General features: G+C 48.4%; 1 protein-coding gene across 4 annotated transcripts; it reads left to right on the top strand.

Annotated features, from left to right (window-relative positions):
* The first annotated feature begins 2,001 nt into the window (after positions 1-2,001).
* prox3 (prospero homeobox 3) lies at positions 2,002-11,243 on the top strand. 4 transcript variants are annotated; one of them, XM_066718990.1, is made up of 6 exons: positions 2,003-2,205; positions 3,734-3,917; positions 5,458-7,332; positions 9,673-9,780; positions 9,994-10,188; positions 10,501-11,243. In XM_066718990.1, the coding sequence occupies exons 3-6, from the start codon at positions 5,647-5,649 to the stop codon at positions 10,708-10,710; spliced, it is 2,199 nt and encodes a 732-aa protein (XP_066575087.1). In that variant the 5' UTR covers positions 2,003-2,205; positions 3,734-3,917; positions 5,458-5,646; the 3' UTR covers positions 10,711-11,243. The 4 variants fall into 4 exon arrangements, with proteins under 4 accessions (XP_066575088.1, XP_066575087.1, XP_066575091.1 ...); XM_066718991.1 differs by lacking the exon at positions 3,734-3,917 and having other exon boundaries at positions 2,002-2,205; XM_066718994.1 differs by lacking the exons at positions 2,003-2,205; positions 3,734-3,917 and adding an exon at positions 2,229-2,330.
* Positions 11,244-11,535: the final 292 nt, after the last annotated feature.

Raw genomic sequence — 11,535 nt, 5'->3', positions numbered from 1 at the left:
TTATGTTGTTCCTGTTTCGTCCATGTCAGAGAGTGTGTGTCAGTGTCAGTGTGAGTGTGTGTGTGAGAGTCTGAGTATGTGTGTAAATGTGTGTGTGTCAGTCTCTGTGTGTATGTGTGTGTGTGTGTGAGAGAGAGAGAGAGAATGAGTCTGTCTATGTGTGTGTAAGTGTGAGTGTGTGTGTCAGTCTGTGTGGGGGTGTATGTGTTTAGAGTGTCTGTGAGTGTGTACCCCAGTGATGGTGAGATGTTGCAGGGACTATACACCAGGGGGCAGTAGAGAGAGCCAGCTCAAATAGGTAACCATGATGTTTGCCAGGATATTTATCCAACTGGCAGACGGTTATTATAATACAATAACTGTGACTGGAATCGTTTAGCCTAATCATAACATCTCTCTGTCTTTCTAAAGTGTGTATACAGTTATTATAATAATTTAATAATTATAATTTACCTGAATAGCAATAATAATAATAATAATAATAATAATAATAATAATAATAATAAACACTTTGCATGTAAAATTATATTTTGCACAATACATCATTCAGTGTGTAGGTTACTATCAGTGAGAGTGTGTAGGTTAGTGTAAATAGTAGCAGCAGACATTAGGTGAAGAGTGATATGCAGAAGTGGCGGTTTGTAACACTAAGTATATTAGTAGTGGTGGTGTAAAAGCAGGTGCGTTCATTTCGATAATAGTGTGTTAGTACTAAAAAGCCCTACAGTATATTACACTACACTGTATTATATGAAACTATAGTACTACCCTCCAGTGTATTTCACTACACAGTATAATATAAAACTATAGTACTACCCTGCAGTACACTGCAGTAGGCTATATTACACTACATTATATTATATAATACTACACACTACAGACTGATGAGAGTTTTCCTTTTTCAGCTGAACTCATCACACAGTAGAAACATCCCCGAGACTGATGAAGACAGTGTCATACGGGAGCAAAACACGTCATACACGACCAAGAAACGTCATACCGCTGCAAAAAGGGACAAAATACCGTTTATTTTACCACTACGCCACTGCTCTGTGTCACTGTTGTTTGTCAATCTGTCAGTTAGAGAGTAAGTGTGTGTCCTAAGACACGCCCCTGCCCCTAAGAAGACACGCTTGTGTCCCATACGAAAAGCCCATGTCATCTACGATACGCCCCTGTCCTATACGATACACCCATAGGACATGTCATGGCTTCTACCACACTTCAGTGACATAATGATCAGTTATTATAATAATAATAATAATAATAATAATAATAATAATAATAATAATATATACTAACTTCATAAACACAAACATATATGTAGTAGGTAAGAACAGTGATAATTTCGTTTATCCAAAACATTAAAATAGTAAAAATACGGGTCTTTAGGAACTTGATGGGACAAGACTGCTGGGAGCAATTATAGGAGACGGACACAGGCCCAGTTCAGGGCCGTTATTTCAGTATAATACTACTACTACTATTATTATTATTATTATTATTATTATTATTATTATTATTAATAATAATAATAATAATAATAATGACAATCCATTTCATCAAACGCTACCCTCATTGCATTCCAAAATTCACATAAATTAAACTAATAGCCTTTATTGTATTATTATTATTATTATTATTATTATTATTATTATTATTATTATTATTAAGGGATCATTACTAGGACTCCACGTTACCTAATTAACTGTCAGCAGCACTCAGGCGAGCTGTGGGAGGCGCCTCGTCCAATCCGGTGTCGAGGGCCAGGTACGGCGGGCTCTGATTGGAGCGGCTTGTTTGGAAGCCCACGTGGGGGGCGAGGGTGGGGGTTGAGGGGGGGAAGAGCGCGAGCGAGGGGGGGCGGTGACGTCATGTGGGGGGGGGGGCGGTGGGTCAGTGTTCTAATGCTTAGAGTGCATTAGCGAGAGAGAGAGAGAGAGAGAGAGAGTAAAGTGATGGAATAGCAATAACAGGAAATTCGGGTTGCTACCTCTCTCTCCCTCCCTCCCTCCCTCCCTGTCTCTCCCTGTCTCTCTCTCTCTCTCTCTCTCTCTCTCCTGTCTACTGTTGTCCCTCAATCCGGGAGAGAGAGCTCGAGCGCACTGAGGTGATTTCACAGTGGAAAAGGAGTCGGAGAAGTTTGGCTCCGACACTAACCAACCCCCCCACCCCCTCCTCGACCGCCAGCCGCTCGGCGACCAGGTGAGCATATTATCACAGCTTTCTGCACAAGAGTGCGTGTGCACGTCCGGATGGTGGCCGCATTAATCCCTGCCTCAGACGAATGGTGTCCGTGGGTGGACCGCACAGCGCAGCCCCGCGATACGGTCAGTGTATCAGTCAACGCCAAATCGCGGTATCGACGGATCTTTCCGTATCTGACAGTTTGTTTTTATAACGGCAGACAAGAAAGAACACCGGCGGGAGTAACTTTGTTGCCGTGTCTCCGTGTGTGCGTTTCTCCGTGTGCCAGGCAGGGTAGTTTGTAGCCGACATTGTGGTGCCCGTGTTTCTGCCTACAGGCATGCCGGTGTACTGTAGTACAATGCCGTGCGAGTACAATATAGCATATTAACAGCGGCGATGTGTTGTAGTATATGCATAACGGTGCCGTACCGCGTATGGTAATAATAACACGTATCTACAGGGCAGTGTAGTACAGAGCAGTACGGTGCAGTATATTAATAGTACAGGATCGTAGGCAACACCACAGTGGAGTATATTATCATTAGTGCAGTGCACTATAGTACATTAATACCACAGTATGGTACGCAACACTACAGTGAAGTACATTAGTGCAGTATAGTATATTAACACTACAGTATCGTTCGCAACACTACAGTGAAGTATATTACATTAGTGTGGTAAAGTATTGTATAGTATGCAGTATATTAACACGGTAGCTCAGTGTGTTACAGTATAATAATACAGACCAGTAACACCTATTAATAACAGTGCAGAACGGAATACTATAGCACAGTACAGTATAGTTTGGGACACATTAGTGCATGACACTTGGGTACAGCATATTAAAAACCGGACCGTATATATGGTATAGGGCAATATATTACTAATAATGCGGCATTAAATTAACAATACAATTGAATAACGGTACATTGGGAATAGTGCTGTGCAGTGCAAGACAGTATAGTAAAATACCAGTGAAGTTCAATATATCCGATCCGGATTGGGCTTAGTTAGTATAGTAGGACGGTACGGAGCGTTGTTGTGTAGTATAGATCAGTGTTGTGTCGTATAATATAGGCTAGTACAGCACAGTATAATATTCCACAATATAATATAGAGCGATATAGTACCATATAGTCTATATAGTGTCAGCAACTCGTATGGCACTGGTTGTATCAGATCCACTTAGGTTTCTCTCCGTGTATTTCGAATATAATAATAATAATAATAATAATAATAATAATAATAATAATAATAATAATAATAATAATTATTATTATTATTATTATTATTATTATTGTTATTATTATTATTATTAAAAAAACAAAATTGTCTACAGTCTATCGAAGGGAGAGCCAGGCTACATTCTCAACCTAACTGGTCGACAGCGTAAACTAGTTGGTTTTAGAATAAACTACATTTGTGCATACCAGCCCTGGTCTTGGAGAGAGACAGTACAGTACTGATCTTCTGATTTTAAGGTAAACGTCTTATACACACTTAACCTGTAAATAGTATATTGTATTGTCTTAATGTATTATAGTACGTGGGCGTCAGTCCACTGCACTGAAGTAGCACCCAGTTGCTGCCACGGACAGGCCAGGAGTCCCGCGCCGTGCTGGGACAGCCGCCCTGCTGCTCCGCGCACCGTGTGGACGAGACGGGGGCCTGGGAGGCCGTTCACACGCACGCACAGCCCGGCGGTGCAGGACTAACGTGATAAGCGGGTAAACTATATAGGTCAAAGATCAGGGTGCACTGCTGTCCCGACAGCACGCCCCTGTGCCACCGACTGGAAGCAGCGGGATCTAGGTTAGGAGCAGCACGCAGAATCAGTGACGGGCTGGTGTAACGGCAGGTGTAACGATATGGATCCGATATAATGAACTTCACTACTATACTGCACTGCAGGGCACTATTCACAATGTACCAGTGTTAAACTGTAGCCTACTATTATTGTTATGCCGCACTATTATTAATATATTGCCCTACCTTACTGTACTGCACTCTTCATACCATGACTGACACATTGACACAGCGACTGACAGTGCCAGCACAGTTTCTGCAGATCTTAAACTGCAACAACACAATGCCTCATCCTGTGACAGCGCACCCGGCATGCATTACTATGGCGACAAGTAACCTACATACAGTAGTGCCGACTGCGTCCCACCTACACGTCCAGCTGCCCGCAGTCTCGCACACACCGGCGCACCTGCCGCTGCACAGACTGGCAGTGATGCTGCTGCTCCTGGATCCCGCTGCTTCCACTCTCCTGCACTTTCACTGATACAGAGACCCATCCCACATTTAAGTCAGATATTATGTAAACAGGACTGTAACATGCAGACAGCGGTGGCATGTATTTTAGATTGCAGCCTGTACTCAGCTGAAATGATGTTGTCTTGTGTCCCGGCGTGACCGTTTTCGCCGTCTCGGTCAGTGACGCAACACAAATTAAGATTAATTTCTGCGCTGCGTTTGTTCTGCATATTAATAGCAGTGTTTTAATATGACTTACAGACCATTTTAAAACGTGTTGTCTACTTTGGGCTACATACCTCTCTATAACATCACAGTAGTAATAGTTATTTTTTGAATGACCTGTAACATGTATTTTTAAATAACTATATAATAATAATAATAATAATAATAATAATAATAATAATAATAATAATAATAATATTCAGAGATCAGCTTAGTGTGGATGCAGTACACTACAAAGAGAGAGACACAGGGAGAACGAATGAAAGACCAAAAGTGAATGAGGGAGAGAAAGAGAGAGAGAGAGGAGGAAGGGGGGGGCGGCAGTGTAAACACACTAAACAAACAGCGTCCGCACGGATTATACTGCAGCCGGAAACACGTGGAGCTCAGAGGGGTGGGGGTGTTTGGCACATTGCTGGTTATCTAGTTACGACCTCCTGCCTGATGGATCGATCGTTTGATTTCATTCCGGCGCTAGCCCCGTGCAGCACTGTCCGCTGGGCAGACTCTGAGTGCAGCCATTGCCACAGCACCGAGCAGCAAACGGAGCACACTCCAACACCAGCGCCACAGAGAAACAAATGCACCAAAAACTAAACAAAGTAAAATGCTTTCAATTATTATTATTATTATTATTATTATTATTATTATTATTATTATTATTATGAATGTATGCACTGCCTATATACAGGGTGCTATATTAACTAAGGAGTGATCGATTAACTGATTGATTGATTGATTGATTACAAATATTAAATACTCTCTCTCTCTCTGAAACAGAAGCTAGAATCTGTGTAACACGAGGGAAGAAGGACTCTGAAGACAGAAGTATTTAAACTACACCTGACTGGTTCGTTGACTGGGGGAGTGGGGGATAAACCCTCCACTGTAAATACCCAGAGAGGGAGACGGAGAAGAAAGAACCAGAACAAGCAGGAAAAGATAGGAAGAAGTAAAAGAGGCTGAGAGATGGACCTCGACTGCCCAGACAGCCAGCCCTGCCCCGATTCCCCACCTCATAGCTGCCCCTACCCACTGTACGAGCGCCCCCCCCGGGCTCCCTCCTACCCCTACCCCCTCCCCTCCAGCTCCCTCATCTCCCGGCTGCTCCAGGGAAGCACGGACGAGAGCGGCCGCAGTCCCGGGGCTGGCCAGGAGGGCAGTGCTGTGGGGGAGAGGTTTGGGGGCTGCAATTCAGAGGACGAGGAAGAAGTGGAGGAGGAGGGGGAGGAGGAAGAGGGGGAGGGGATGGGAAAAAGGGGAGCCTGCACAGAGGTGGAGGTGCTGTACCAGGAGTTCCTGCGAGTGAAGAGAGCCAGGGTGGAGAGTATAGTCCGGGGCATAGAGAGCCAGGGAGAGGGGCAGGTGGGGGAGGGGGGGAGGGAGGGGTGGCGGCTCCTGGAGGGAGAAGGGAGGGGCGAGGAGGCAGGGAGGAGAGGAGGAAGAGGAGGAGAGGAAGGGAGGAGTAGGAGGCAGAGGGAGAGGTGGGAACTGAAGAGCCAGTTGGAGAGCATGAGGGAGCAGCTCTTCCAGTTGCAGGAGAAAGTTTTGGAGATGTATGGTGGGAGGGAGAAAGGGAGAGGCAGAGGGAGAGGGAGAGGCAGGGAGGCGAGGGAGGAGAGGGCGAGAGAGAGGGAGCTGTTTTCCGAGGAGGAGGAGGAAGAAGAGGAGGAGGAGGAGGAGGAGGTGGGAGGAGAGGAGGAGGAAGAAGAAGGAGTGAGCTCCCGGTTTCAGCTCTCTGACCCCGACTCTCTGGGGTTCGGCGGGGGCGGGGCGGGGATACTGGCCAGAGCCTGTGCCCAGCTGGGGGGCGAGGCCGGGGCCGGGCCCAAGCTGGCCGCCGCCCTGAAGGAGGAGCTGGGGGCAGCGGTGGCGCAAGTAATCGACGGCGTGGTGCGCCTCTACTCGGCCGATCCTGGGCCACCCCAGCCTGCCCACTCCCACGGCCTTCCCCCGGCCTCCTCCTCCTCCTCCTCCTCCCCGCCGCCCCCACCCCCACGCCCCATGGAGGACAGGTATTTCGGGGGCGGGGCCTTACAGGAGAGAGAGGGGCGGCAGTTTTACACCGAGCAGCAGGAGGCGCTCCCGCTGGTGGTGCGCAAGTCGGCGATGGAGGCCACGCGGCAATACCTGCACTCCCACTTCCACTCCCACTCCCACTCCAGTCTCCTCCCTCCTCCTCTCCACCCTCCCCCTCTTCCTCCCCCTCCTCCTCCACCTCCTCCTCCCCCCCCTCCCCCCTCCCAATCCAAAGACAGCGCCTCCCTCCTGGGGACCCCCTTCCCACCCCCACTGCCTCTCCCCCTGCTCCACTACACCATGCAGCAGATGTTTGCCAGTGTGCGCTCCATGGCTGCTCCCCCACCCCCACCTCTGCCAGCCCCCCCACCCCCGCTCTGCAAGGACAGACTCTCCCCAGACACCTACATGGAGATGAGTCCCCACCACCACCACCATCACCCCCACCACCACTCCCAGTCCCATTCCCACTCCCATCCCCACCAGGCTGCCTACCCAGGGCTGCACCTGCTGGGGGCTCTGGAGGGAGTGTCCTCGTCCAAGCTGAAGACAGACCGTGCAGGGGGGGGTACCGGAGGAGGAGGGGGGGGTTATCACGAGTCAAGAGAGCAGCATCTGTATCTTGCCTCCAGCACCATATCCTTTCAATGTGTGTGTGTGTGTGGGTGTGTGTGTTTACTATAGTCACCACAGCGCTGGCTCCAGTCTGGGCCCCTATACTATACTATAGTCCCCACAGCGCTGGCTCCAGTCTGGCCCCTATACTATACTATTGTCCCCACAGCGCTGGCTCCAGTCTGGCCCCTATACTATACTATAGTCCCCACAGCGCTGGCTCCAGTCTGGCCCCTATACTATACTATAGTCCCCACAGCGCTGGCTCCAGTCTGGCCCATATACTATACTATAGTCCCCACAGTGCTGGCTCCAGTCTGGGCCCCTATACTATACTATAGTCCCCACAGCACCGGCTCCAGTCTGGACCCATGTAGTACAGTCTCCACAGTGCTTTGATTGAGTTAAGATTGAATGCATTTATTTATTTATGTTTGTTTATTTATTTGTGTAGCCTAGGTGGGCTCAGTCAGTGTTGTCAGTCAGGTGCTAACGGGGCATATTGCTGTGGGCTAAATTGGCTCATTTATCAGGGAGCTGGGTTGGGAAAGGCCAGGTGAGGGAAACTAGATAGATTATTATTATTATTATTATTATTATTATTATTATTATTATTATTATTATTATTATTATTATTTATTGGCAGACGCCCTGATCCAGGGCAACTTACAACAAAAAAAACAAAACAAAGTGCAACAATACAGTTAAGTACAAGGCATCAACATTACAAATTAAACAGAGCAATTCAAAATATAATACATTTTACAACTTCCAATTTACACAGGTAAGTACAGTAAGTGAGGTCATACATCCGGGAAAGTAAAGCTAAGTGCTCTCAAGATGTAGGGTCACAGTGAAGGGCTACGGGAAAGGGAGCAAGGAGGAAATCAATCAATAATGCAAGAAACATAATAAAACTCTATGAAGTGCTATCTAACGGGGATTAAAAGGACTAATATTACAAATACTGTCTGAAGAGATGTGTCTTAAATAAGCGCCGGAAGGAGGTCAAGGACTCTGCTGTTTTGACTTCAGTGGGAAGGTCGTTCCACCATTTAGGGCCCAGAGATGAGAAGGAGCGGCTCTGGAGGAAGGAGAGTGGAGAGGAGGCAGAGTTAGTCTTCTGGCACTGGAGGAGCGCAGTGGTCTGGAGGGGATGTATGGAGAAACGAGGGACTGAAGGTATCTTGGTGCAGTGCGGTGAGACAGCAGTAGGTGAGGGTCAAAGTCTTGAACTGAATGCGTGCCGGTATCGGGAGCCAGTGGAGGGAGCGGAGCAGTGGAGTAGTTGGGTTGAGTATTCGGTGAGGAAGGGACAGATTCGGAGTATGTTGCTCAGGAAGAATCTATAGGTGCGTATCAACGTGGTGATGTGCTGGGTGTAGGAGAGCGCAGGATCGAGGGTGACTCCTACATTTTTAGTGGAAGAAGAAGGAGAGAGTGTGGTGGATTCCAAGGGGATCAAGATGGAGACATCAGCAGGAGGTGAGGAAGAGTGGGGGAAAAACAGGAGATCCGATTGGGAGAGGTTGAGCTTGAGGTGGTGTGAGTGCATCCAGGCAGAGATAGCAGACAAGCAGGAAGAGATGCAAGAGGGGATGAGAGGGTCAGAAGAGGGAAAAGACAGGAAGATCTGGGCATCATCAGCATAGAAGTGGTAGGAGAAACCATGGGATGCGATGAGGGGTAGATCTGTGATATCCTCTACTGTACTGTACTGTACTGTACTGTGTCTCTCTAGGGCCAGGACTGGAGACCCTGCTCTACTGGGAAATAATTTAAAAAGAGAGAGAGGAAAGGTAGAGAACAGGAAGGGAGAATAAGAGAGAGAGGAGTGGAGAAGTGGTGGAGATTGGGGGGGGTGCAGGGGGGTGGGGGTTGTGTATAAGAGGTTTTGGTCTGTGTGATTCCCAACACAACACAGCTCTCCTCACTGCCAGACTGCAGAGAGATAACAGAGAGTGAGAGAGAGGAGGCCACAGAATAACAAAGAATGACAAAAAATAAAACCCAGAGAACAGAAACAAAAGAACGACAATGGAAGCAAGCAAACAAACAAAAGAGAGAGAGAGGGAGAGGTGGAGAGAGGGAGAAATGGCGGCTGCCAAATAGAATTAAAGGCGTAAGGAGGACGAGTAGGACAGAGAGGGAGAGGGAGAGAGAGGTGACAGAGAGAGAAGTGGAGAGGAGAGGAGAGGATGGAAAGAGGAAGACAGGAGAGGGGAGGGGTGGATAGAGTGACTCAGAGAGAGGCTGCTGTCTGTCTGTTCTGTTTGTTTCTCTCACTCTCGTTTGCTCTCTCAGGGTGTGTCTGTTGTGAGTCTCTAGTCTCTATTCCTCCTTAACCCCCCCCCCCCCCACTCCCAAGAGGGCCTGTCACCCAGCCACCTGAAGAAGGCCAAGCTCATGTTCTTCTACACGCGGTATCCCAGCTCCAGCACGCTCAGGACATACTTCCCTGACGTCAAGGTACCTGCTGTCCAAGCAGCGCACTCTGTCTCTCTTTCTCTGTCTTTCTTTCCGTCTCTTTCTCTCTCAGTGCATCTGTTTCTCTTTGTGTCTGTCTCTGCATCTTTCTCTCCCTCTCTCTCTCTGAACCATCTTTGTCTCTATGTTTCTGTCTCTGTGTCACTCAGTGTCTGTCTCTCCCTCTCTGACCCCCTCTTTCCCTCTTTTTTCCAGTTCAATCGCTGTATCACCTCCCAGCTCATCAAGTGGTTCAGTAATTTCCGGGAGTTCTTTTACATCCAGATGGAGAAGTTCGCCCGGCAGGCGGTGGGTGAGGGGGTGGCGGCCGCCGAGGTGCTGACCTTGCGCCACGACTCCGAGCTTGTCCGCGTCCTCAGCCTGCACTACAACAAGAGCAGTGACTACCAGGTCAGGGACAGGGGGAACACAGGGAGATATAGGGGAGACATAGAGAGACACAGAGGGATAGGGAGGACACAGGGGGGACAGAGACAGTGGGGGATGTAGGGGAGGCAGAGGGACAAACACTGACAAATATACTGACTGATATACAAACTTTATATAATGGCTTTTCCCTGTGTCTCTCCTGTCTCTGTGTGTATTTGTGTGTGTTTGTATGGGTGTATCTCTGTATCTGTATCTGTGTGTGTGTGTGTGTGTGTGTGTGTGTGTGTCTGTGTGTCTGTGTCTGTATTGGTGTGTCTCTGTGTATGTGTCCAGATCCCAGCACGGTTCTTGGAAGTGGCAGAGGTCACTCTGAGGGAGTTCTTCACTGCTGTCCAGTCTGGCCGTGACACTGACCCCTCCTGGAAGAAGAGCATCTACAAGGTCATCTGCAAGCTGGATAGCGAGGTGCCTGAGCTCTTCAAGACCCCTGGCTGCCCACAGGACCCTGGGCACGATGGACACACTGACCGCCCGGTGCGCTGACTGGCTAATTCACTGACCATCAGGCACACTGATACTCTGCCCCCTTGACCAACTAACTTACACACCTGCCCCCCTAACCAACTGACTGACCGAATGACTGACTGACTGACACTCTGACAGTATATTTTCTGTAACAATAAACAACAATAATGTAAGCAGTGAACAAGCCCCGCCCACCCCAGGCTCCTCCCCCAGCCCAATTCAGACCCTGGACTCTACACATCGCCATCTGTGGGCAGCGTGGTGAAGCGATGCTGGCTGGCTGGCTGGCAGGGCGTGTGGAAGTCCATCTGGGGCCCCGGCACCGGCTACTCCTCCCCCGCTCCTCTCCTCCAGGTGCACAGCGAGCGAGCCCTGGGCTGGACTGGTCCCGGCGCGGACACAGAGTCTGTGACTGCCCAGAGCTGGGCTGCCCCTGCTGCCACCGTGTGTGTGTTTTGGAGTAAATACCGCTCTCTCTCTCTCTCTTTCTTGTTTGTTTGCTTGTGTGGATGTGTTGTGGAGCAGCAGTAAATAAACCCGAGCTCCTCGTCTCTGTGTCTCGACTCTTCCTCCACTTGTGCTGTTCAGTGTAATGTTATAGTACTGTAGTGTAGGATAGTGTAGTACAGTAGAGTTCAGTACAGTGTAGTATAGTAGAGTAAAGCAGAGGGCAGTAATGTACACTATGGGCAGCAGTGTGGAGTTGTGGTCAGTGTCCCAGATGGGGGACACTGCTGCTGTACCCTTGAGCAATGTACTGTAGCTAGATTGATCCAGTACAAACCCAGCTGTATAAATGGGAAATTGTGTGTCAGAATAATGTGATATATTGTAACAATTATA

The sequence above is a fragment of the Amia ocellicauda genome, chromosome 12, assembly GCF_036373705.1.
Source record: "Amia ocellicauda isolate fAmiCal2 chromosome 12, fAmiCal2.hap1, whole genome shotgun sequence".
Classification (NCBI taxonomy): domain Eukaryota; kingdom Metazoa; phylum Chordata; class Actinopteri; order Amiiformes; family Amiidae; genus Amia; species Amia ocellicauda.
This window is presented reverse-complemented; position numbering and strand designations above follow the sequence as displayed.

Coding starts and splice junctions, on each gene's coding strand:
- prox3 (XM_066718991.1), top strand. CDS start 5,647: ATGGACCTCGACTGCCCAGACAGCCAGCCCTGCCCCGATTCCCCACCT. Junction 7,333..9,672: donor TGTATCTTGCCTCCAGCACC/ATATCCTTTCAA, acceptor CCCCCCCCCCAC/TCCCAAGAGGGCCTGTCACC. Junction 10,189..10,500: donor ACAAGAGCAGTGACTACCAG/GTCAGGGACAGG, acceptor GTATGTGTCCAG/ATCCCAGCACGGTTCTTGGA.